At 39.6% G+C, this 26333-nt stretch overlaps 1 protein-coding gene across 5 annotated transcripts in view; it reads right to left on the bottom strand.

Moving 5' to 3' along the window:
* Positions 1-26333, bottom strand: part of LOC121886417 (serine-rich coiled-coil domain-containing protein 2-like) — a 64668-nt gene that overhangs the window by 16015 nt on the left and 22320 nt on the right. For 3 of the 5 annotated variants that reach the window (XM_042396356.1, XM_042396357.1, XM_042396355.1), the window contains exons 2-12: positions 21675-23032; positions 20558-20725; positions 20284-20460; positions 20119-20192; positions 18385-18558; positions 10364-10454; positions 8561-8645; positions 5989-6103; positions 1975-2058; positions 1655-1741; positions 1250-1375 (exon numbers count right to left, since the gene is read on the bottom strand). In XM_042396356.1, coding sequence (XP_042252290.1) covers positions 1250-1375; positions 1655-1741; positions 1975-2058; positions 5989-6103; positions 8561-8645; positions 10364-10454; positions 18385-18558; positions 20119-20192; positions 20284-20460; positions 20558-20725; positions 21675-22989 — 2496 coding nt within the window. In that variant the 5' untranslated portion in view covers positions 22990-23032. Of the gene's footprint in view, positions 1-1249; positions 1376-1650; positions 1742-1974; positions 2059-5988; positions 6104-8560; positions 8646-10363; positions 10455-18384; positions 18559-20118; positions 20193-20283; positions 20461-20557; positions 20726-21674; positions 23033-26333 lie in introns of all 5 variants that reach the window. The other 2 variants (XM_042396358.1, XM_042396359.1) reach the window with 1 other exon arrangement.

The following is a 26333-nucleotide window of genomic DNA, read 5'->3' as shown; positions in this document are numbered from 1 at the left end:
TAAGAAACACACATAATAATAATAATAATAATAATAATAATATTTACAGCACCAGAAAGCTCCTCAAGCAACAGTTAACTTTGCACGCTGGCGTCTAACAGCAACAAGAGGCTTTAATTTCTAGAGACTACATTTCCCAGAAACCCTTTCTGGTGACATCAGTACACCGGTCGGTCTGTGATTCATCAGGAACCCAAAGAGATAAAGTTTTACGCAGTTTTCACCTTTCACTCCCGACAGGTAACGCTGGGATTTTATAAATGTGAATCTTCCAGAACCATGAGATGTGGCTGAAAGCTCTGGAAAAGAGTAAGTTGGACCTTGAAAATGAACATTTCTCTGCTTATATACAATCATGAAACGTACATAATTAGATCTGATAAATGAGTATTAATATATAATGATTAGGGTTGCTACTAATGATTGTTATTATCGATTATTATCAATTAATCTGTTGATTATTTTCAGGATTAACTGATCAATCACCAGAAAAACGTCACTGTCACAACATGCTGGATACTATACAGTGACGTCATTAAATGTCTTGTGTTGCCCGACCAACAGTACAAAACTCACCAAAATATTCAAATTACTATAATTAAAGACCAAGAAAAGAAGCAGATTCTCACATCAGAACCATCAACTGTTTGAAAAGTTACATAAACGATTAATTGATCATCAGAATAATAATAATTTACTTTTGATCGACTAATTGCTGCAGCTATGATACAGATGCGAGTTTTGGCATTATGCACCAAAAAGTGATTAATAATAAACACAAATGAATGAACGAACTGTATACAAGCTCCCCCACACACACACACACACACACACACACACACACACACACACACACACACACACACACACACACACACACACTGTAGTTTAGATGTGTTGAACAGGTGAAGCACATCGAGCCTTAAATAAAATATAAAGTGGAACCAGTTACACGTTTTCAGATTTTCTAACGAGGTTTACTGCGTTACACATCTTTAAGTTTACACTGATTTGTTTCCTGTTTATTCTCCTGTTAATGTTTGTTGTTTTTTTAATTTGTTTGTTTTAGGGTAACTGATAAACATTTTATTTACCGCTGCAGTTTATTATTTGTTTTAGTTTTGCATTTCAGCATCAAAGTTATACAAATAAAGTTTTTATTGTTCCATGTTTGACTGCGATTGTGTGTGTAAGTGTTCACCTGTGTGTGTGTGTGTGTGTGTGTGTGTGTGTGTGTGTGTGTTCTCACAGTGTGTACTCTCCAGGGCGTCTGCGAGGCCACGCTCTCTCTCTCCGTCACACTCGTCTGTGTGTGTTGATCCATTCGTCCCGTCGTCTCCTGGCAACAACACCTGTTGGTCACCACAGGAACAGTCTGCTCGCACACACGCACACACGCACACACGCACACACGCACACACGCACACACGCACACACACACACACAAACACACACACAGACACACACACACACACGCACACACACACACAGACACACACACACACACACACACACACACACACACACACACACACACACACAGGCAATTACTACATATTAGTCAACATTTTCTGGAGGTCCGTTGGATTGTTGCTTGACAGTGAGAGAATTATTTTGTGAAGTTAAAATGTAAACATGGCGGACACACACGGACCAGCTGCAGGGTGAGTTGTGCGATGGTTCGGTCTCGGCTTCTCAGCTCCTCCCTGAGCTGCTGCACCTCCTGCAGGAGATCCTGCACCTGAACACACACACACACACACACACACACACACACACGTTAGGGTTGTGGAAAGGCATTCTGGGAAATGAAGGATAACAATGAATCTGGGGCAGCTTGAATGAGACTTCACTGTTCATATAAACACCTGACTGTTGTTTTAAGACACACTGGAAACACTGTGAACTCGTCCTTTAAGGTTGTGTGTGTGTGTGTGTGTGTGTGTGTGTGTGTGTGTGTGTGTGTGTTTCTACCTGTGCGTTTGAGCTGTGCGAGGAGTCGGCAGCCTCAGGACTCAGAGTGTCTGTGGTCAAAGTGTCATCGTCCACGTCCTCCTCCTGAAAAACACACACACACGTAGCACATAAATGTTATTAAAACACGTGTAGTGTAGATAAATAGACTCACTTTTCCTTGTGTGTCTTATTATCACTGTGGGAATAAACTGTAATACTTGTAACAGCTGATAATGAGCTTTAATAACCAACAGATGACACAGATCGAGAAAATGTGCGTCTAGAATGGGATAAAATCAATTATTTATATCTGTATCATAAAGCAAGTTAAAGGTGTTTGATAAATCAGCTTCCATCAGCTGGTTTAGTGATCATTAGTCAATAATTTAAATATGTCAGTGAAACTTTGCTCCAAAGATTTACATCTTTTTTAATCTGATATTTTATTTTTTAATCCAACTTTTATTTTTTAATCCAACTTTTATTTTTTAATCTGATATCCGCTGTCAGGTCACATGACCTCCTCCAAGGTTGAGCTGATGATGTCATCAGTTCCGGATGTGACATCATCACAGAGATGATGTCATCAGACATGTGACACATCAAAGGCAAAATGACTTTGTGATGTCATGATTCTAGAATGGTCATCAGTTCAGTTCATGTGTAAATAGGAGACCATCTCATCTCACATCTGCACACAAGCATCGTGTTCCAGATACACAGTCTGTCACAGACCTTCCCTCACGCACAGCGACCGTCTAGCGCTACAGTCTACCACATCTTCCTGTTTCCTACCTCTGGACATTGTGTTTGTTAAAACCATGTACAGAGATATAAGACGTCAGGGTGGATTTGCTGATGCTGCACCACATCAGCGTCCTAACCAGCGTCCACATCAGCGTCCGGATCAGCGACCGGATCAGCGTCTGTACCAGCGACTGGATCAGCGTCTGTACCAGCAGAGACCAGCAGCTGGAAGGCCTCCCTGCCGCGACTGCAGACAGCTGTCAAGTCGCCTCAGCGCTGCTGACAAGCAGATTGCCGAATGGAACGACTGGTCCCAATTTGTAAAGGAGAGGTATTACACCAGTAAGGCCACCATAAAAAGGCTGGAAGAACAACTGGAGTCCAAGGAGAGGGAACTCTCAGAGGTTCTCCAGAAGAGCCGAGACGACATCTCTGAGAGAGATTCAATCATCTCCTCCCTCAGAGAAAGTCTCCAAGACAAAAGCAGGCAGGCCGACGCCGTCCAACGCTTCTGGAAGGACGAGTGTCTCCAGATCACAGCCAGATGTCAGGCAGAAAAAGCCATATTGTTAGCTTCTGCCCAGCTGAGAGAGGAGGAGCTTCTGCACAGCCAGAAGATGGAAGAGAAACAACATGAAAACCAGGAGAAGATGGAAGAGAAACAAGAACAAAACCAGGAGAAGATGGAAGAGAAACAAGAAGAAAACGAGGGGATGAAAGAAGAGAAACAAGAACAAAACGAGGAGAATAAAGAAGAGAAACAAGAACAAAACGAGGAGAATAAAGAAGAGAAACAAGAACAAAACGAGGAGAATAAAGAAGAGAAACAAGAACAAAACGAGGGGAATAAAGAAGAGAAACAAGAACAAAACGAGGAGAATAAAGAAGAGAAACAAGAACAAAACGAGGAGAATAAAGAAGAGAAACAAAAACAAAACGAGGAGAATAAAGAAGAGAAACAAGAACAAAACGAGGAGAATAAAGAAGAGAAACAAGAACAAAACGAGGGGAATAAAGAAGAGAAACAAGAACAAAACGAGGGGATGAAAGAAGAGAAACAAGAACAAAACGAGGAGAATAAAGAAGAGAAACAAGTAGAAAACGAGGGGAATAAAGAAGAGAAACAAGAACAAAACGAGGAGAATAAAGAAGAGAAACAAGAACAAAACGAGGAGAATAAAGAAGAGAAACAAGAACAAAACGAGGGGATGAAAGAAGAGAAACAAGAACAAAACGAGGGGATGAAAGAAGAGAAACAAGAACAAAACGAGGGGAATAAAGAAGAGAAACAAGTAGAAAACGAGGGGATGAAAGTTGAGGAACAACAAAATGAGGACAAGAAACAAAAGAAAGCGAGACAAAAACGGGAGAAGGAGGAAAAGAAACAAAGAGCAAAAGAAGAGAAGAGGAAACAAAAAGAGGAGAAAATGGAAAAAAAGAGAAAAGAAAAAGAGGAGAAAATGTCTCAGAAACAGAAAGAAAACAAGGGAAAGAAAACAGGGTTTTGGGGCTGGTTCTGCTGCTGTTCAGCACAGACCGAACAATGAGCAGAACCCCTTCACCTCTCCACCCTCCCTCTCTCTCTCCATCCCCCCTCCTCTCCTCCATCTGTCTAACCCCCATCCTCCTTTACCTCCTTTACTCCTCTTCCTCCTCCGCTCCACCTTTCTCCCCTCACCCCCTCTACCTCTCCTCCCCCTCTCCCCCTCCTCCCTCTCTCCCTCCCTCCACCTTTCCTAACCTCCTTCCTTCCCTTCTTCAGGGCGTCACGTGGGCTCAGTGATCAGCGCTGCAGCCTCACAGGAACTTGTTTCTGTGTGGAGTTTGCATGTTCTCCTCGTGTCTGCGTGGGTTTTCTCCCGGCTCTCAGGGTTTCCTCCCACAACACAAAGACATGCAGGTCAGGCTGATTGGAAACTACTAAATTACACCTCAATTGATCACAAACACCTGATCAAAACACAAATAAAACAATAAAAAAATTTAAAAAAAACAACTGTATGACTTTATACTGTGAATGTTAGAAAGTAGAAACTCTGCTGTTAAATATGATGTTATGATTTAAACATTCAGACATAAACACTTGATTGTTATTATTCAATGTGACTTCTTCTGCCCTCACTATGTGTGTAGATGCACAACTCTGCAGCCAGTTCAACACACTAACAATAAAAGTTGAAGGCAGCAGGTTGCCAGTAAGGTTTTTTTAGTGGAAGCAATTGTGAAACTGTGATTAAGTTCAATGATGGTGATTACAAACCAGATGCTAGATGCTACCTTCAAGGCTGGATTACCCAGACCTCCAGGGGCCCCCAGAAAGCCCAGGTTTACTTCATATCTGCTGGATCTATCATTTCATTCATTCACTGAAGTACAACATCCAACTATGACGGATCCTAAATTAATAATTAATTAAATTAAAGAGGGAATCTATCACTGTAATAGTTTATATTGAGCTCATTTGTTGTAAAGTTGTGTTTTAATGTATAAAATGTCAGAAAATAGTGAAAAATACAGATCGTTACTCCCTGAAGCTGCTAAAGCTACACAGTCAATCAATTGGCTTATTGACCTCTAAGTCATTTCAGCTCTAGAGTGCTATTATGTATAAAGTGGGAACCCAACAACACACCTCTGCCTCAGGAGCCCTATAGCAGGTCAATCTGATCTACATGACTATTAAACTGTGATCAGACAAACACAGAATACCTGAAGGACTCGTCACATGTTTTATATTCTGAGTATGAACTGGTCCCTCTGGAAGACGCTGTAGTTCAAACAGGGCTTAAGGCTAATGCAATGACTCGTCAAGATAATCTTTAAAAAAAAACAAGATGATGCATCTCAAAAGAGGCTTATCCTACAAATTATACAATTTGTTCAAATGTGGATTAAATCTGCTGCTGCTGAAAATACTTTTCCCTCCTGTTTGTTTGCTAAAAGCTGTTTCAGGAAATCACTCAAACTAGATAGTTGTGAGCTGTTTTTTAAAGATTTATGTCTTCAGTAGGGAACTAATGGGCTCACAGACAGAGAAGAGAAGAACACATTGTTGGTTTTCGTATTTTCTTGGGATTTGTTGACAATAACAAAAATGTAGAATAATGTCAGCTTTACCCTTTGATGCCAGAATAGCTGTTATAATGAACAGAACTAAACATTTAAAGCAAAAGAACTAAACGTCTTTGACAGAAAAAGTGGTTGTTCTGCACAGTGTAATATGTTGAAACCTACTGTGGTTGTGTGTAGCTGAGTGTTTTAGTGCTCCTCTTCCTCGCCTCTCACCTGTAGCAGTAACCTCTGCAGGTACTCCAGCTGTGATCTGACTGCAGAACAATCTTCAGCCAGTTCTTCCACGTCCAGACCCAGACCAGGAGTACCAGGAGACAGGCAGGGAGACCTGACCGACAACAGGACAGGAACAGACAGGAAAAAAAAAGTGTAAATGCACCTCTGCCTGCTGCGTTCAGGGACGTGTATGAAATACTGTAAATCTAAAGGGCTTTTCTTACAAACGCTTCCAAAACACTGGTGTCAAAAAGGTGGAGTGAGGAGATTTCATGACATCTAGCATTAGGAAACCTTTTAAACCCCTGAACAGGCCAAAGAGAACCCCGCCAGGCCACAACAAATATATATTTTTCTGATGACAAAATAACAACAAATATCCATTCATTCATTCAGAAATCATTAACCGCTTGCATCTGAGAGCCTCTGTGCAGCGCTGATCTGAAACGTGAGTCAACCTCTGTGTCGTTGCCTTGGTAGCGTAGCTCCTTTACAGAACAGGGGAAGTGCGTAATGTTTGCGGCTTAGCGAGTGTGAGAGAGCGAGCGTCAGAAAAGTGACGGTGAACGCGAGCGCAGCAGAGGAAGAGTTCAGCAGTCAGATGTCAGTCTGGCAGTAAATGTTCAGTACAGATCACAGTGTGTCAGTTAATAAATGCTGTCTGTCTGTTGTTTCCCCAACTGCTGGAAAAGTGAAGGCTGTTAGCTCCGAAGTTAGCGACAACGGGTTAGCCTGACCAGGCTCACTTAAGGTGGACTGACCTTTAAGGTGGACCAGCTATTCTCATTTTAGTGTCAATCTCAGCCGCTCCTAAACAGAGAACGGAGAAATGTCTGGCTGCTGAGTTTCTCCTGAGTTTGGCTCAGTTTTGCTCATGTGAGAGTAAACTAAGTATCTTATGATTGTGGACTGTTGATCAGACATAAAACGAAACATCACCATGACCTCTAAAGACCAGTTTAGACCAAAGATTCACAACGAGACCAAACAGTTTTAGAACGTCGCAGGGAAAAGTTGCAGCGGTGTAAACTGGTCTCGGCTCGACTCAATACAGCCGGCGGCGTCGCCTGTGAGTCAAGCTTGTCGAGACGCCAGTGGCTGGTTTTAGAAGGTGAGGCACATCACCTGTTTCAAGAGCTAATCAGCTCGTAGCGAAGTCAGCCAGTCAAGTCAGTTACAAACTGTCAGCTGGTCGAAATGGCAGAATCATCACCTCATCAATTTGTTTGAGGAACTGCCATGTCTGTATGAGAAAAGCCTTAAAATTTGCAATTTCCAATAAAAGTGCAATCCAAATTCTCAACCCTCTCTCCATTTCATCACTACTAGAACTGCAACAAGTAACTATCAATATCCTTATTCATATTTTAAGATGCTACAAAGTATGCAGCTACAAAAAAGCCTGAAAAGTCGGCAGTTAGAACAGAAGTAAAGAGTCGTCGCTATAGAAACGATACACCGTCTGGTCGAGTCTTATCAGTGTAAACTGGCAGGTTTCAGACCGGCAACTCCTATCTTCACAAAGCTTTAGTCTAAACTGGCCATAAGAGACTATAACAGGCATTTTTCACTGTTTTCTAACAGACAAAATGATTAATCAAGAAGATTAATAATTCATTTAAATAATGAAAATAATCTGTTTCCAAGGTCAGTGGATGGAAACCAGCACTGACTCTCTTTTACTGAAGCTCCTGAACTCTGACCTGTGAATATATGAAGCCCTAAAGAGACAGTTCATAAGGCCATGCACCACACATACTGTTATTTAGAAAGTCACTGAATTATCAAGAAAGTAAAAATGCAGAAACGTTGCTCTGTGGCGAGCTGTGTTATTAAAAAATCTCATATTAATATTTCACATATTAACATTTAGCTCAAAGCTACAATTTATTATTTACTTTTCCAAGCGGCGGAGGTTATGACATCGCCTTTTAACATCAACTATTCATTTGTTTCTCTGTGACCAGAATATCTCACAAATAATTTGCAAATTGAAAGAAATTATATTGCAAATATTCATGATTCTAACAGGATTAAACATATTGATTTCAGTGACCCTGTGATCTTCCCTCTAGCCCACCGAGCAGACTAATCTTTCAGTTTTCTGGGAAGCTTGTAAATCAGATACAAATACGGCTAAACATATTAAAAAATAACTGATTTAGAGCCTCTGTGACCTTTTCCGCTCCAACATCAGGACAAAGTTTCCTACTTTAAAAGAACTTTCTGACCCACAGCTCTGAGTCGGTGGACTCTCGATATTTGCTGATCACATTCATGCTAACGTTAAAAAAAACCTGTTGATTATGTGTGACTCCTCGACCTTTCACTGACTTTGGCAGCATTGCAAGAGTTTAATAGGAAGATTCACAAGACCTTGTTTGCATTTTAAATGTTTTCCGGTAAAAATTTAAATTTTACAGACTGGAAACTTTTTTCTAATGTTTATGTGATGTAATGTTGGTCATTTAAGCCCAAATCAGCCCCGACATGGATATTAGTTCTGACAGTGATTTCCACTCTACAGGTTAATACAAGATGCATACAGAGAAAAATTACTTTTCTCTACCTTTCATTTTCATTGTGGATGTCCTGCGTTCCCCAGCAGAGCTGTCTCCTCCTCCACTGAGCCATGTGGGACATCCCATCTGCATCTGCAGGGTTCAGACCAGACCAGGAGGATGAAACATGAGTTATTATAAATGAAATATGTATATATGGAGTATAAGATAACTAATAAAGAGTAGAGACATGACAAATTCAGCCAGTTATCATGATTGTTAATTAAATGAGTCATATGTCTTACAATCCTGATAATGTCCTTTGAACAGCATGATTAAAATGTAATTAAGGGTGTATTCAGGGGGTGGATGGGCAGTAAGATAACCTTCAACTCCCATGTTGTGTATTCAGTTCATAACTCATGATAATATGTTTTTTTACTAGGAGGGATTTCACTGATTAAACCAGGATCAAAACTTGACACCTAACAGTTTACTGTTTAAACTGTAAGCTGTTTATCTGAACAGTTAGCTAACCTGAACAAATATGTTTTAGTTGCTAACTTGAACTGCACTACTTTAGCTCCTAAACTGAATTGTTAAACTAAATTAAACGTTAGTCTTTGCACCTGAACTGGCCTGTAAGGTTAACTGAAGTTAAATGTTTTAGCTGCTAAACAGAAATGTTAGCTAACCAACTATTTTAGCTCCTAAACTGGTCTGTTTGTTAAACTGAACTTAAATATTTTAGCTGTTAAACAAAAATGTTAGCTAACATGTACCAAATTGTTTTAGCTCCTAAGCTCAAGTTAACTGAACTGTTGCCTAAAGAGTTTTAGCTCCTATATTGGATAGTTAGCTAAATTAATCTGTTAGCTAATCTGAACCATACTGCTTTAGCTTCTTAATTGACTGGTTAACTAAATTAAACTTAACTGTCTTTGTTCTAAACTGGCCTGTTAGCTTAACTGAAGATGTTTTAGCTGTTAAACAGAAATGTTAACTAACTTGAACCAAATCATTTTAGCTCCTTAACTAAAATGTTAGCTAATATTTTAGGTCCTAAACCAGCCTGTTAAACTGAACTAAGGAATTTTAACATTTTACAGAAATGTTAGTCAACATGACCAAAACAGACCACTGAACTTGATTAAACAATTTTAACTGAACTGTTAACTGTCTAACCTGAACTAAAGAAGTTTGGCTCCTGTATAGTTAGCTAAACTGAACCAAACCATTTCAGCTGCTAAACTAAGCTATTAGCTAATCTGTTGTAGCAGCTACACTAAACCTTTAGATAACATCAACTAAACTGTTTTAGTTGCTAAATTGAACCGTAGCTAACCTGAACTAAACAGTTTTAGCTGATAAACTGAAAAAGAGCTAACATGAAACAAACATTTTAAGCTGCTTAACTGAACCAAAACCTGAACTAAACTGTTTTAGTTGCTAAACTGAACTGTTGAATAACTGAATCAAATGATTACAGCTTCTGCAATATGGAACTAATGGAATTAAAACAAAGTTGTGAAATGGGAATTGTCATTTTGGATGTCAAGGTTCTCACCAGCGAAAGTCATTTTTCTCAGAGACAATGTTAAACAATCGATAGCTGAACCACTTCAAGGTGTAGATGGACATGAAACTCTTGTCGTTGAATCATCAGTATAAAAGATGACCAACTGTGTCAAAACAAATATCTGGTTCTTTTATAAAAAGGTACAGAAAGTGAACCATAAAAGTCAATTACAATAACTAACATTTGTAGGAAAATGAGGCTGTTTTGGCATATCCTAACACACATTCCAGCTCTTCTATTCTTATTTTTAAATTTACATCTGTTTATGACATCTGTACACACACAAACATACCGCTGTGCAGAGAGGCCTCTTCTGGGAAGTCTGAATCCAGCATGAGGTCGTCATCCTCAAGATCACAAGACTCCAGGTTGTTCAAGATGTCCTGAGAGAGAAACAGAGATACACAGTTCTTTATTTGTTTATTTATTCATATAAGTTATTTAGAGAAAACAAACCCAACATCTTAATATCTTGTTAACAGAATAATAATTTAGAAATAAAATATTGCCACTAAGATTGCTGAGAGCTGAACATCTTGTGAAAAATGTTGTATTTGTGCTGTACTTCTAGAGAAAAGATGGATTTTCGCATTTACTTCAACACAGATGAGTATTATCCAGCGGCCATTACAGGACTGCAGCTTTCACTACTGATGCAAAGGCTGCATCCAAAATGGTTGATTTAAGTTCCTGATGTGCTCCAAAGCTGTGGATGAACATGTGGTTCTGTACTACATCAGTGCACGGATATAGTTTTTATACTGCATATAATTAGACTTCACTCCGTAGGATTACATGATAATTATCACCAGATATTTGAACAATAATACAAAACAGCACAATACAAGTGAAAAATGAACAATTTCTGTTTTTGTTGTCATCAGGAGAATCTAAATAGTTCTAGCTTTGTTGGCTAAGAATCAAACAGTTTTAGTTGCTAAACTTAACTGTTAGCTAACCTGAATCAAACCAGTTTAGCTGCTAAATCAAACTATTAACTAAACCTGAATCAAAATGTTTTGGATGTTAAACAGAATTGTTAGATGGTTTGAATCAAATTGTTTTAGCTGCTAAACTGAACTCCTTGTTAACCTGAAATAAACAGTTTAAGCTATTAAACTGAACAGTTAGCGAACCAAATTGTTTATGGGCTAAAAGAGCAGTAAGCTAAACTGAACAAACTGTTTTAGTTCCTAAACTGAACTGTTAGCTATAACTAAACTTTTTATCTGATAACTGAACCATAGCTAACCCAAATTTAACTGTTCAGGGGCTAAAATGAAATGTTAGCTAATCTGAGCCGGACTGTTTTTGCTGCTTAACTGAACCGTTAGCCGTTACCCTGAACCAACCAGTTTTAGCTAACCTGACCAGATGTGTTTTTGGCTGCAAAATAGCATCATTTGCTAAGCTAAAAAGTTTTAATTGCTACATGGGAAATTTTCATGGGAAAATGTGGTATTGTGTGTCAGATGTCAAAAACATTTTAGACTCTACTCTTGTCATCCTCTTTATCTTGCAAATTCATCTTTTCTCTGTACAATGCATGATAGCGGTTAGCTCTTGAGCTAGGTACATGATGCATGATGGTTTTACATTGCATTGTGGATTACTGTGCATGTGGAAAACACAACAAAATGGCAAACTATACAATTGATTGTACAATGAACAATTTAGATACTTTTTTTGTCAGAAAAATCTGGGTTTAAACTGACTTGTTCCACCTTCACAGGTACTTACAACAAGTTTATGACTTTTTTCTATCATTGAAAAGATTGACGAAATAAAACTAAAAGAGGGGCAGATGATAAATATTTTGTGACATTTTTGTCATTGTGCACATGAAGGACATGAAGTGATTTCTGGGTTTGTGCTTTCTTTATGTATGTTATTTCAATAATTCTCTATTTGATTTCCAGTTTTCTACAAAGTGACACACACAGAGCTCTTCTCAACCTTGCAAGCATGAAATAAAATCCTTGAACAAACTCAAAAGACCGAAAATCAAAACTGTTTATTTTCTTCATCTGTAAAATAGCGGCTACAGCATGAAGGACGGAGTGAGCTTCAACCAGATGCTGATAAAAAAGACTAAAAGGCCTTCCCATCGTTGTGAGGAGAAGGTCCTTTGAGCCTGTTTGCTTTTGTACGGAGGGTTCGTTTCAGATGCATTTTCAAACTTTTAGAGCTTAAAAAAAAAAACAAACCCAAAAAACTTTATCATCATTTCAGGGCCATGTTTACTTTATCATATTAGCAACGACTCAAACAATAATCAAGACATATTGGACGGTATGTTGAACTAATTAAGGGATGTTTTTGACTCTCACAGATGTGTGTATAAGCTGTTACTTCATCAGGATATTATATCTGAAATAATATTACATTAAGTACAAATTTGAGATACTTTTACTTGAGTATTTCCATTTTATGCCACTTCACTGTATTTCAGAGGCAAATATTGTTCTTGAAAAGGTGCTATATAAATAAACCATATAAATAACAAATATAAAAATAAATAAACCTTTTATTATTATTGTACTTCTTACTCAACATTTATTTGCTTTTTATAGTTACTAGTTAGTTACTACTAATTAGTTGTTTAAATTGTCTGCTCTATTCTTTTTTTTTTTTTTTTTTAAATATTATGCACTTTTAGCTGCATTAGTGTGTGAAAGGTGCTTTATAAATACAGTGTATTATTATTGTTGTTGTTAGGAATTATTGTTATACTGCTGGAAAGTCCTGAAAAATGTGATATTATAACAAATAATTGTAGGTCTTATCGTCCCTGCTGGTTTTCCATCATACTTCACATTACAGGCCTTAATGCTCAATTCTGATGTTTTCATCAGATCTGATGTATTTGTGTTGATGTATCCGCCTCCAGTAAGAACACAGAAACTGTCTCACATGTGCAAATGTATCATAAAAATCATAACTATGGATGAAACGGATGTGTTAGTATTCGGTTCCTTCCTATCTGGCTTGAACAGAAGCTTCTCCATAAACGTCCAACATGTTTATTTCTACCGGGTTGTGAGGATTATGTACTATGGGTATATATGAACTTACAGTATCTTTAAAGTTATATTATATTAGTGTTCATGGAAAATTTTTGTTTCCATGAATTGAGGGCTCCACTAATCTGAAAACAGTATGAAAGTTTCTCCTTTAATCATGAATGAAAAGCAAACTTTGCCTTAAAGAAGAAGAAGACGAAGAGGAGTTTTGACTTCACACAGTTTGTTTCGTTGTTTCCTGCCTGGAGAAGCTTAGTCACACCACAGTGACCTGAGAGGAAACCCAACGTTCACCCTGAGTAATTTAAACACATAGTGCAGGAGAGTCAGCCTTTCCCCCCGGTGGCTGAGAGCAGCCATCCACAGCAGCACATTACCTCCTAATCTCCTCTCTCTGTTCTCCACCATCTCTCCTCATCCTCCCCTTCCTCCTCCTTCTCTCTCCTCCTCCTCGCTTCCTTCTGATTGATCTTTTCCCTCCTCTCGTTTCCTTAAAACATTCTTATTATAGAGCTACAGATCATTTTATAGCCTCATTGGGACTGGGTTTATTTCTCAGGGGGAGGTGAGGTGATGTTACCTGCTGCTCAGGTCAGAATTTCAGCTACAATAAGCGACTAGTTTTCAGCTGCTCCTCCTGTCATCTAAATCCCATCCAGAGCAGCGTCCTTGTATTTGATTTTTTTTCTCCTTTTTTCCTGCATTTTATCAGCTCAGTGTGAAATTGGACTTTTGTGTGAAAATGTTTTTGCTAATCTGACAGATGGAAACACGCTAACAGCAACATACAGGCCTGTTCTGGAACAAACAGAAAAACATCAAAGCTCATTAAATGGTCCACAACCCAGTTTAGTGTCATAAAAGGACAGAATATTCCTATTTGAGAAGCTGGAATCAGAGAATTTGTACTGTTTTTCTTAAACAATGACTCCAAACGATTGATTATCAAAACAGTTGGTAACTTCTTCAATAGTTGGTGACGATCAATTGATCTTTACAGCTCTCGTAGTTGCTGCTCTTCCCCGTCAGACCTGTTTTGACACCATATTTGTTCACATTTTGATAAATAGTCTCCGTTAAAGTCGTGTGAATCAGCTGTTTGCAGTGTCTTCATGGATGTACAAATGACTATCACTGGATCACTGTGATACTGAAGAAAACTTTAAAATGAGATGACTGTCAGGAAACTTCTGAAGCCTTTTTTTTTTTCTCTGATTTCTAAGTGAATTTATGGAGGTTTATTGGCGATTGATATCAGAGATAATGATACCCTCAGGAAGTGACACTGAATGATATCAATGTGTGTTCAGATTCGACTGAGTTATGAAAGTTTTTCGACTCGTCTTCAACCCTCTAGCGCCCCCCCCCCCCCCCCCCCGAGGAGGTTTTTAGCTTTGTACTGCTGAATGTTCATGTCTTTTACAGACCAGATCCTGTCGTTTCTCCGGCGTTAAAACACCGTCCAGAAACCATGAGTTCAATTATCGAGGAGCACAGAGAATAATTCATCGCCCTCCTCCCCCGTGTGACGCTCATCCCGTCTGAACGGAGCTTAAGAAATCGACGGAAACCGGCATGTAAATCGCTCTCGCTCCGTCCTGCCATCATCACAACGGTAAAGAGGAAAATCAGTTTCTTCTCTTTCTTGACGCTCTTCCTCTCATCTTCCCTCCTCCTCCTCCTCTGCCTCGCTTTAGTCTCTGAACTAATCAATGTTTCAGTCTTGTATGGAAGCTACACACACACACACACACACTTTCATTCCACCGCTTTCTCACTTGACTTGGCAGCACCGCACCGACAAACAGAAAGCAGCTTTTTGCTTTTTGTATTGACCCACCTCCTCAAAACACACACACACACACACACACACACACACACACACACACACACACAAACACAAAACAACAGCTTTCTACTGATTTCAGGCTGTTTGACCTGAGTTTGGTGTGTAACGGTGTGTTGACAGCTTCAGACTTGTTGCCCTACACACACACACACACACACACACACACACACACACACACACACACACACACACACACACACACACACACACACACACACAGCCTTCTCTCGGACCAACACTGACCCCTGGTGGTCTTTCCAAACATTAACAATGATCATTTTTGTTGCACTTTAATCAACAAACTTACAAATTGCTGCAAAATTTAAAAAAAAAAGACAGTTAGAAGTCATTAGTGTCCCCAGAGCTCATTAAGGTCAATCAGTCTTTAAGACAAACACCTCGTTAACACACGAGGCTCATTAAGACAGAGGACTCGTTAAGAGCCACTTCACATTATTCAGGAGGTGTATTAACTGTATTGAGCAGGAGACGGTGGCGTCCCGACCTCCATCCACAGCTCAGAGCTCCACAAACTGATGTCAAGTCATGTTTCACCTGTTTGTGTCCAGAGCGCCATCTGCTGGTTTATTTAATAACTGACTCTAGTCTTTAAACTCATTTTATATATTTAAAAGGCTTGTTGACTAACTTGAGAGTTGTACAGCAGCAGCAGCAGCAGCTCTGTATCGACTGATTTCAAACAACAACAATATGAATAATTAGTCAATTAATCTATCAGTCGATTGACAGAAAAACAATCTGCAAGTATTTTGATCATTGAATAATTGTTTTAGGCACTTTTTCAAGCAAAAAAAAGCCAAATCTTTTCTGGTTCCAGCTTCTCAAATGAGAAGATTTAATGCTTTTCTTTGTCATATATGACAGTAAAGTGAATATTTTTGGATTTCTGACTGTTGATGAGGCCGTTCAGACATCTGAAGACGTCACCTTTGATTCTGGGAAATTATAAAAGACATTTTGAAGAGAAAACGATTCGTCAAATAATCTAGAAAGTAATCGTTAGTTGCAGACTAATAATTTTAACAGCTGTATATGTGGAGGAATTTCAGATGGATGTTGCTTATATAAATATGCAATTAAAAAGCAATTAAGCTAAAACAGACTATTAAACAATAAACAATCCTCAATAAACCTCCTGAGTTTCTCTCTCAGCCAAACATTTTTAATTAAAAAGAAAAAAAAAAATCATTATTTTCCTTTTGGGCAAATCAATACTTTATCTTTTCTGGAGGGAAGAGATTAGATGTAAGTGGAAAAATGAATTATTTTATGTTGATTAACTGAATTGACTTTCCAAGAAAAATAAATTAACACTGAATTACCAAAAATACATGTAAGTTTTTAATACTATTTATATTATTCATGTGAAACCTAAAGCATGTAAAAACTTGTAGTTTTACTTAGTTAAAGTTTAGGAAGCTGGTATCAACACACCACAGTGAGCTGCTTCAAATCTTAAGGAAGCCCAAGATGCAACCACATATGAATCAAATATACAATTAAATATAATTATAGCTTAGCTTTTACCCTCAGTGAGGAGCTGTAGGAGCCACCAAAGTGTTAACAAGTTTCTTGCCAAATGAAATTAAGATGCTGAAAGTTTAACTTAGTTTTTTTATTGTATCAGTTTATTTTTGTTGCATCTATGCATCTTACATCATACTGTGTCCCTGCTGCTTGTCCTCATCATCACCCTGCATCGTTTTTAACGCTCTGTGGTGAAACCAAAGATCATTTTCAACAAAGAGGACGATAATATTTACACATACAGACCAGACAGAAGCTTGCTGGTTGGCAGTAGAAGCTGTAATTCACAGATCAGCCACACGAGGGAGGCAGAGCGTTTAATTCAGACTTTAACAGTCCTGATGATGACGTGTGATCACAGTGACGACGCACGACACAGGAAGCTCATGATTTTAAAGATGGACGACCTCTGAGAGGAAGAACTCAGGATGAAGGTTTGATGTCTGACTTTACAAGATAAAAGTCGAATCTAAAGACTCACTGAGCCGAACGGCCTGGATCCACAATCTGCAGCTTCAGTTTCCCAACATTTCCAACAAGCTGACCTTTGATTGTATTTGGTGACTCATCTATTTATTTACTTGTGTACAATTTAAACGTTGTGGAGGTCTGTCTTAGATAGATCCTTCTTAGATAATCTGTATGATAAGTTCATGCTGCTGTACGTGGAGGTTTTACACCATGAAGACGTCTCTGCTGTAGATTTATCATCACTCGCTGCTCTTCAGTTCCCCGCTGAGACACCTCGAGTTCAGACTCGTTCCAAAATTCCACAACAAGTGCCAACTGTACATTTAACTCGCTCGCTGACGGCCTGTTTCTGCCTGTTTCAGGTTCAGTTTGTTCTTTCGCTGTCTGACGTCCGACGCAGGACGTCCGTGACCCGTCTGCTGCTTCCTCGAAGTAGGACGGAGAAGCAGGATGAAGCTGATGCTGCTGGAATATTAAACACTCACTTTTTTGTCTTTTTCTCTTTTCTATTCGTGCTGCTTCGCCTCTTGACATCAGCAGCTAGTCAGATGATTTATCTTGTTTTATTTGGCAGCTGTGTCACGTCTCACTCAACGTTTTTACCTCATATTAATAATTTAGGAAGAAATGTTCCTACAAAGTGCATCTGTCTCCATTAAGTGCAAAAATAGATGTTTTTATTGACTTTGTTTGTTTTACTTTAACTGAGTTTGTTAGTGAGATTTCAGCATTTATAATCATAAACAATCAGTAAATAAATGCTATAACACTATAATGTCATTATATGTACAGTAATGTCAACAACTATTGAGTTATAAACATGTAGTGAATGTTTATATAATGATTATAAATACTAAATGAGGGAACTTTAAGCACCAGTTTATTACTAAAAACATCTTAAACATCAGTAAAACTACACATTTATTAATCAAACTCTGCAAGATCTGCAAATTCTTTAAATCATTTCAGTTATTTCTTCATCTAATACTTTTAAATTAAAGTTATTTTTTCTGTATATTTAATACTTCAGTCATTTTCAAGAGCTTCAAACACACAATTAAGAATTTTTAAAAGATGTCAAAGAGCTGAAATTTAACTCCCAGTAATTTTGTAAACTTCTCCTTTAAACTTTTTTTTAAATATTAAGAATTTCCTCGTTGTAAAGTGTTTCTTTCTATTTTGAACAATACTGTAGATCCTGGTTTGCACAGATGAACACATGAATGTTGACTGTTGACAACACGATGAGTCCGCTATCATGACTTTTATAACTGATCTTGTATTAATGTTGTGCAATTAAACAAAAAGGAAAATATATTTGACTGATGTGATGCCATTTTCAGGGTCTTTATGTCACACACACACACAAACACACACACACACACATACACACACACACACACACTCTCTGGCAGGCCTTACGATGCTGTTGAGGTCGGAGTCGAAGCTCCCGATGTGGTGGGTGGTGTTTCCGTTGGTGTGGATGGAGGCGGTGGTGGCGGCGCCTCCCAGCGTCTCCAGACCCTCCTCGTCCCACATGTAGGTTCCCCCGGATCCGCAGCTGTCTGAGGGGGACAAGTCCAGAGACGAGCCGCCCTGCAGCGCCGGGACACACAGAGAGAGAGAGGACAGACACGGCGATAACTTCACATCTTTTTACACGTTTGAATCATGAAGAGACGTTTAAAAACAGCAGTGGTCTGCTGCTGTTCATTTCTACTTGGTGTAGTGAAACAGCTTCCTGTCTGACAGAGGTTTAACGGACTGTTTAGTGCTGCTGGATCATTTAAAAGGTGTTTGGTAGGTTAGAATCTGTCTTTACACGCTGTGATCGATGTGACTGATGTGTCAAACTGTTCTAACTGTGAACGGGAGGAGTCTAACTGCACCTTTCAGTTAAACGTCAAGTATCACGACACTCCTTGTGTTCACATTTCAGATTTATATCCTTCTGATGACATTATTAGGGCTGCAACCTATGATTATTTCCATTATCGATGAATCTACAGATTATAAATGTCAAAAAGTAACGGAACTGTCTATTAATTCCCCTGAACCCAAGATAGCATTCAAATATCTTTATATAAAACCCAAAAATATTCAGTTTATAATGAAATAAAACAGGGAAAAGTAGAAAATCCTCACACTCGAAAAGATGGATCCAGAAGATTTTTGGTGTATTTACTTGAAAAATTACGATTAATTGATTATTGAAATTGTTGATGATGATTTTTCTATGTTCTCTAGAGTCATTATATCATATCTATCAATCACTAAATAAAAGATACGTCACTTTTTCTACCTGGTTTATTTGTGGGGATTCATTTCCTGTATTTTGATATTCAGTGTTGGTTGATTCAAATGGGAGAACTGAAAGTTACATGTTTTTACGGATGAATAAATTAAACCTTTGATTTGAACAGGAAGAGAAGAAGAAAGTCTGATAAATTATTGATCTTTTAAGTGGATTTTAAACTACACATCATTCATTTATGAACAGAATCACTGACATATTTTAATTTTAGCTCAAAGTTTTCCATTTCCACAATGTTTAGTTAGTTATTTTTACTGTTTTTATCCTATTTGACTGTATTTCTGGTATTTTATTGTATATACTTTTATTTGCTGGATTTCATTTAATCAAAGATGCTGAACTGTTTTATTTTTTTGTTATTTTTTGTTGTTGCGCAGCACTTTGTTACGCTGTTTAGAAAACTGCTTTATAAAGTTTATTATTATTATTAAATCCTAACTTTGATTAAGTGATGGTGTGTTGTAGTTTTTGCTTTTGTTTACAGCATATATATTCATTATATTATATATATTCATATAAATCAGTGTTGGAGATCTTTTAGGATTTTATAAATGTAGACTGTCTGTATATATTTAAACCTGCATGAAGCCAATATGTGATGATGTCAGTGTGGAAAGTTTATTGCAGATTAATGTGTCAGAATTATCTCATAAAGAGATGAGACATGTAGGCTAGAAAATAAATTATTTATATTAACTGCTGAAGTCTTTTAAATGTATACTGAACAGAAACAATAGAAGCAATCTGAGTGACTTCTCAGCTCTGCAGGAAGCTGATAATCGACTCATGTTACTGTGCTTTTACACCATCTGTCCATCTGTCTATTGATCAGCGTTGGTTACCTGGTCGTGGTAATCCGGCTGACTGGACCTTCTCCGGCGGGAGAGCCGGGTCAGCTGATGCTCTCCTCGCTCACCTGGAAAAAACAAAACAAAACAAAAAACCTGTTTAACAAATGTTTCAAGACTTTTCTTAACCTGCACATTAACTCTCTTAATAAAACTCACCACTCAGTCTCACGCCAGCCCAGTCCATACTGTCGTCCAGGAAACACAGCCCAGTCGCCTTGGTAACACCGTTAACCGCCACCTTGTCGTCATCAAACCTGGTACATGATTGGTCGAGCCCTGAGTCGTCTTCATCGTTTTTAGAGGAGAGAAGCATTATGCCCACCCCTCCGTTCCCTTCAAACACAAGACGACATGTTAGTCTTCATTTCTCATCTGAAGCTCATAGATAAAAACATATAAAGTCAAAAACAACAGTTGCATCGTCCTTTACCGAGGTTGTCAAAGTCGTCCATATACTCCTGACTGGTGTCGTTTCTATCCAGAGAAGAAGTGGAGGACAGGGACATGTCCTCCAGAGTCTCCCCCACAATCGACAGCTCTCTGTGGGCCGCTAACTCTGTCAGCAGCCCCCCTGTCTCTGGAGCCTCGGGGGTAGTTTCTGAGAGGAGAGAGATCAGACATGTCAGATGATATATATCGGATGAAGATAAATCTGATGACTTACAGCATCAGTCAAACACACCTTCTCATCCCCTTAAATGAGAAAGCATCTCCAGACTTTTAACTGATGCTTTTTATCAGATGGAAAATGGAAAAATATATGAGATGAGACATGGTACGATGAGATAATGTGATTGGATGACTGAGATATGAAATGAGAAGGTCAGAAAAGGGATGAGATGAAATGAGATGACATATATGTAATAAAAATATGAGATTAATTTTATAATATGAATAAAGACATAAGAGACGTGATGAGATATAAGCAATAAAGGAGAGGATAGAAAGATACAAAGAAAGATGGAATGAAATAAGCTGATATGAAAGATGATACGTTTGGTGGCATTTGATGAGATATGAGATGAGAAGATCAGAGGAAACCAGGGAAGATTAGATGAGAAATCTGAGATATAAGAGAACAAATGATTTGATTGATGAGATAAAGGAAGATGTAGGTTACCAGATATGAGTTGACAAATCAGAGATAAACTAAACGTCAGATGCCTTGAGATGAAATTGGTGAGAGATGGTGTGAAGATGAGAAGAAGACGAGATGAGATACGATGAAGAAATGAGACATAAATGAGAAAAAGTTGATATCTTTAAAAAGTTAAGATATCAGAGATGGAAATTTGAATGAAATATATAAGATGAGAGATGTGATGAGACTCGAGAGATCAAATATGTGATGATGAGATGAGTTGAGAAGATGAGAAGATGAGAAGAGGAAGGATGAAATGAGATAAATGACGACATGATATATATATATATATGATATATAAAAGGATAAACATTTTTGACATGTTCAGAGGGATTAGATGAGAAGAGATCAGAGGAAGTGAAGGGATTAGTAATATTTTGGATGGTGATGATGTCAGGTCTCTCACCTGGGCTGTTGTCTGTCGTAGACGGCGTCTCCGCTGAGTTCCTCCATCCGTTCACCTCCGCGTCTCCTCCCGCCACGTTGGCCGAGGTCACTCTGAGGGGGCGGGACTGCTTCATGAGTGACGGGCGGGACAGCTTGTAGCTGATGCCGCTGGGCTTAGAGGCGGAGCTGAGGCTGGGTAGGAGGGGCTTCTTTAAAGCAGAAGGTGGTAGCAGGGAGGGGATGCCGACCCCTGACCTTTGAGCTTTGACCTCTCCGCCTCTACCTCCGCCCTCAGGAGGCGATTTCGCCACGCTGCCTCTGGGCGGAGCCTGAGCAGAGGAGGCGGTGGGCTCTTTGAGGCCTCGCTCAGCAGCCCTGTTGTTGGAGTAGGAGCGGGTGGCGGCGGGGGAGCGAGAGTAGGAGGAGGAGGAGGGAGGGGGGAGGGTGGGGGAGGGCTGCCGCCGTACCTGGGTGAGGCTACGAGAGCGAAACCGATCACTTTCAGTCAGATGGACGGATGGAGCGGGCCCGAGGCTGTCGCTCGAGTGCGAGCGGCTGGCCGGCGGTTTCTTTTGGAGGGGAGAACCGGATCGAGAACCAGGACCAGAACTCGGCCTGGAACCGCCAGGACGTGCAAAGCTCTGAGGCTGCCTCAGGAAACCGTTAGTAGCACTCCGTGGTTTAGATCCAGAGAGACCGTTGAGGGTCTGCTTTGTGCCGTTGGTCAGACCCGAGGCAGCCTGGCTCGGTTTGAAACTGTGAGATCCACTTTTAGACACAGGAAGCGTTCGAGGGCTGGACTGTGGCGATGGCGATGATGATTTTGATGTCACAGGCTGGCCAAAGCCACGCCCCTTCCCCGCAGAGGATGTGGCTGGCTTCTTCAGGTCGTGCTGCGACACCGCCGGTGACCTCTGAGGCGACCCGTGTTCCCGCGGAGGATAATACTGATGGGCGTTGCCGCTCCGATTCTGCCCGACACCTTTTCCTCTTCGCCACTCCTTCTCTGCGTCGCCCCCGCCGTCCTCCAACGCCCCGTTCTCCTTCTTCCATTTCACAGAAAACGAAGTGGGCACTCGTATAAATCCGTTCTGTTTCACAGAGGTGGCCGCGGCGGTGACCGGGCCGGGGTGGTGGTAGAACCCGTTGGTGAGGCGGGTGCTGGTGGCGGTGGTGGCGGCGGTGGCGCTGGTGAAGGTGCCAGCGTTTGAGGTGGGAGCTGAACACATCTGAGATAAAGGTGCGGCGGCTTTGGGCCGCGAGCCGAATTTGGGCAACCTAGAAACCATGGTGGGCATGGCAGGAGGAGGGCCGACGAGAGGAGGGGCTGACATCAGACCCCGCCCACTTCACCATGGAGACACTGAGGAAGAGGAGCTGCAGACGGAAGAGAAGATGAAGACAGAGACTGATGTAAGAATCTTTTTTTATGTCTTTTGAACAGTACTTCCTGTCAGATTTAAAACAAATCTCGTGTTTGGAGTTGATCGTGTCACAATGACCTTCAATTAAACTGAACATTAATTGATTAATTAATCTACAGCCGATGTGACGACCATTTGTTTTAGCTCATTCCATGTTTATTCTGTCAGATGGATATTTTAGATATTAATACCCTTAACAAACAACTAACAATTATTTCATTATCGATTAATCTGTTGATTATTTTCTCAATGAATCAATTAGTTGTTTGGTCCATAAAATATCAGAAAATGGTGAAAAATGTCGTCATTGTTTCCCAACATCCAAGATGACGTCATCAAATGTCTCGTTTTGTCCACAACCATAAAGATATTCAGTTTACTGTCAGAGAGGACAAAAGAAACCAAAAAATATTCACATTTAAGAAGCTGGAATCAGAGAATTTGAGAGTTTTTCAATTAAAAAATGACTCCAAACTATTTATTATCTGTATAGTTGGTGATTAATTTAATAGTTGAGAACTAATTGATTAATCGACTTGTCATTGCAGCTGTAAACCTGTAAAGCTGCAGCTGCAGCTGTAAAAAAAAAAGAATCTTGCACACTGTCTGAAGGTTATCTGGACGCCAGAAACCCTCCTGATATTTATATAAATCAAGGTCAATGAGCTCCTCCGATAAACAAACGGGACACTGAGCTCTCAAGTGAGGTTTGAGGCACTTTAGATGTTTATATTCTTCTACCATGACGCAGCAGCAGCGTCACTGAGGCCTCCGGTCATCTGCAGCAGGACAACAAACATCCAGCCGGAGTCATAAAGAATCTTCAGCAACAAGAAGAACAAGGAGACGGTCTGCTGCAGACCCCACACAGACACCCCCCCACCTCCCGGGCCCCGTTCTACTTAAAATTCATCTGGAGCTGTTGTCATAGCAACGAGTCCTTTAACCTAAAACCTGCTGAGGTGCAGCTTATTAACAGTTAGCCGGATCATTTTAGGATGTTTAGGACGTTTTAGGATGAAAGAATGTTGCTATATAATTATGATTGTAGGTAAGAACATGCAGGTTATTGACTAATTATTATGATCTATTGGTGTAATTATCATTTATTTTTCAAAATGAGGAGTTATTTATACTTATACACAGAGGTGAAAATTAACTAAATACATTTACTCAAGTGCTGTACTTAATTTTGAGGTACTTTACTTGAGTATTTCCATGTTATACTACTTTATACTTCTACTCCACTACATGTCAGGTTCAGATTCAGGTTCTTGTGTTTGTGGGTAGATTTTTTGACACACATTTTACAAACAGCACAGACAACAAACAGACATGATAAAGTGCTCAAAGCTCCAATAATCAGGACTTAAAAAAAGATAAAAATAACAATAAAAACACACTAAAATACTTAACCACTAGAATAAATAAGGTAAAAAGAAATAAACATTGCTTTATAACATCTGTGTGTCAAAGATCGTGACTGTTAAAACCAGCAGAACCAGAACATTTAATTTGACATTTGAAACTGCAGCTAATTACCTGTTAAGTAATTAGCTGCAGATCTCACTTGCTGAAACATGTTGCTGTTGTAATTATAGTTGATCTTTGGATGTTTTCATGAGGTTACATTATCACGACAGACAGACGTGTGATTAGTCCCCTCGTATGTACGGTGAGGAAGAAACGTACCAGTCACGCGCCCAACACTCCCAGTCTGACCACATTCACTGGTAATATCTGACTGTCTGACAGTGACAGTGGAAACATTGTGGAGCACAATAACAGCAGTGACAACGCAGGAAGGCACAGAAAATAAGAATTATATAAATTAATCTGTTGCCCCAGTGCATGCTGGGAGGGTTCCAACACACACACATAGCTCATTTAATAGCAATCACATGATCAGCCAATCATATGAATGCCGATCGTGGCTTCAACTCTCTACTCATTGTGCCTTCGTTATTAAAGATAACGTCATCCAGGACGAACAAATCGATCCTCAAACTGCCTTCAAAGAACCAAATTAGCTGGAGAGCTAATTTAGCAACATCATGGAGTTGGTCTGGGATTACAGGACGAGACGAGAACAACCGACCTGCCGAGTACCTGAAAAACTGTGTGCAGGTGAACAAAGCTGCTCACAGCAAATATTGCAGTTATATATATATATATATATATATAGTTTCTTCTGGCTACTGAACTTATCAAGTTAATTGATCAATAAAAACTATTCATAGCATTATTTTGTAAGCATGATCCTCACTTTACTTATTACTGCCTAAAACCTTTACACAGTACTGCACATAATACATTTACCATTATTATAAATGTGCAGGAACTTTTTTGGGAATTTAGATTTTATTAGCTGACAGAAAGTTTCCCTTTAAAACCTCAACGATGCAAAGTGTCTTTCAGGGCTGTCACTTTTTATTTGACAGTCAAACTTTTGTTCAAACGTAGGGAAAAATTAAATATTCACACTGTAATTTGCCTCATGATCCAGTAGAGGGCGTCCTTAAAATTCACTGTCAGCTTGACCCATCGCAGCTCTTTGACCAGTCAGTAAACTAAGCTAATAAATAAAAATGGAGGACAGCAGCTGATCAGATAATAATGACATGGAAGCATCTGAGCAGCAGTGTATGGAAGTGTTTTAGGGGCAAAATTACCAACAAAGATACGATTGTTTGCCAACTTTGTAAAAAAAAGCAGCTGCTTTATTCTACAACAAGTCTGATCAGCTGGTTTACACACAGCGGACGCATCAAACCATAGACTGTATAAACATATGGACGTAGTTACCATGACGTCACCCGTTGGTTTCTGAAGAGCGGTTTTGAAGCTCAAAGCGAGCCGCTCCGGCCGTCGCCGTCTTGGCAGTACATGACGCTGCCTAACTCCCAACCAATCAAAAATGGGCAAAGAGGCGGGCCGAATGGCTGAAACAAGCCACCTAGCGGCTGGTGGACCTGTCACTCAAAGCAGCCATGTCCTTCATTATGCATAACTTTACAGCTTAATTAAACTTAAACAGGTGAGTTGTAAAAAAAATTCACCCTCCGTCCAGTTGTCATGAAAGAGGAAATTAGCTACAGAGACCAAAACCGTTGTTTGTACCAGGCTGTAAACATGTTTATTTCTGCTGTAAAGTTGGGCATTTTAACATGGGGGTCTATGGGGATTGACTCGCTTTTGGAGCCTCAAGTGGTCGTTCAAGGAACTGCAGTTTTTGGCTTCATTTTACAGCCCCG

Source organism: Thunnus maccoyii, chromosome 20, assembly GCF_910596095.1.
Source record: "Thunnus maccoyii chromosome 20, fThuMac1.1, whole genome shotgun sequence".
In the NCBI taxonomy this organism is placed as follows: domain Eukaryota; kingdom Metazoa; phylum Chordata; class Actinopteri; order Scombriformes; family Scombridae; genus Thunnus; species Thunnus maccoyii.
The sequence above is the reverse complement of the archived record's forward strand: the minus strand, read 5'-3'. Positions and strand labels throughout refer to the sequence as shown.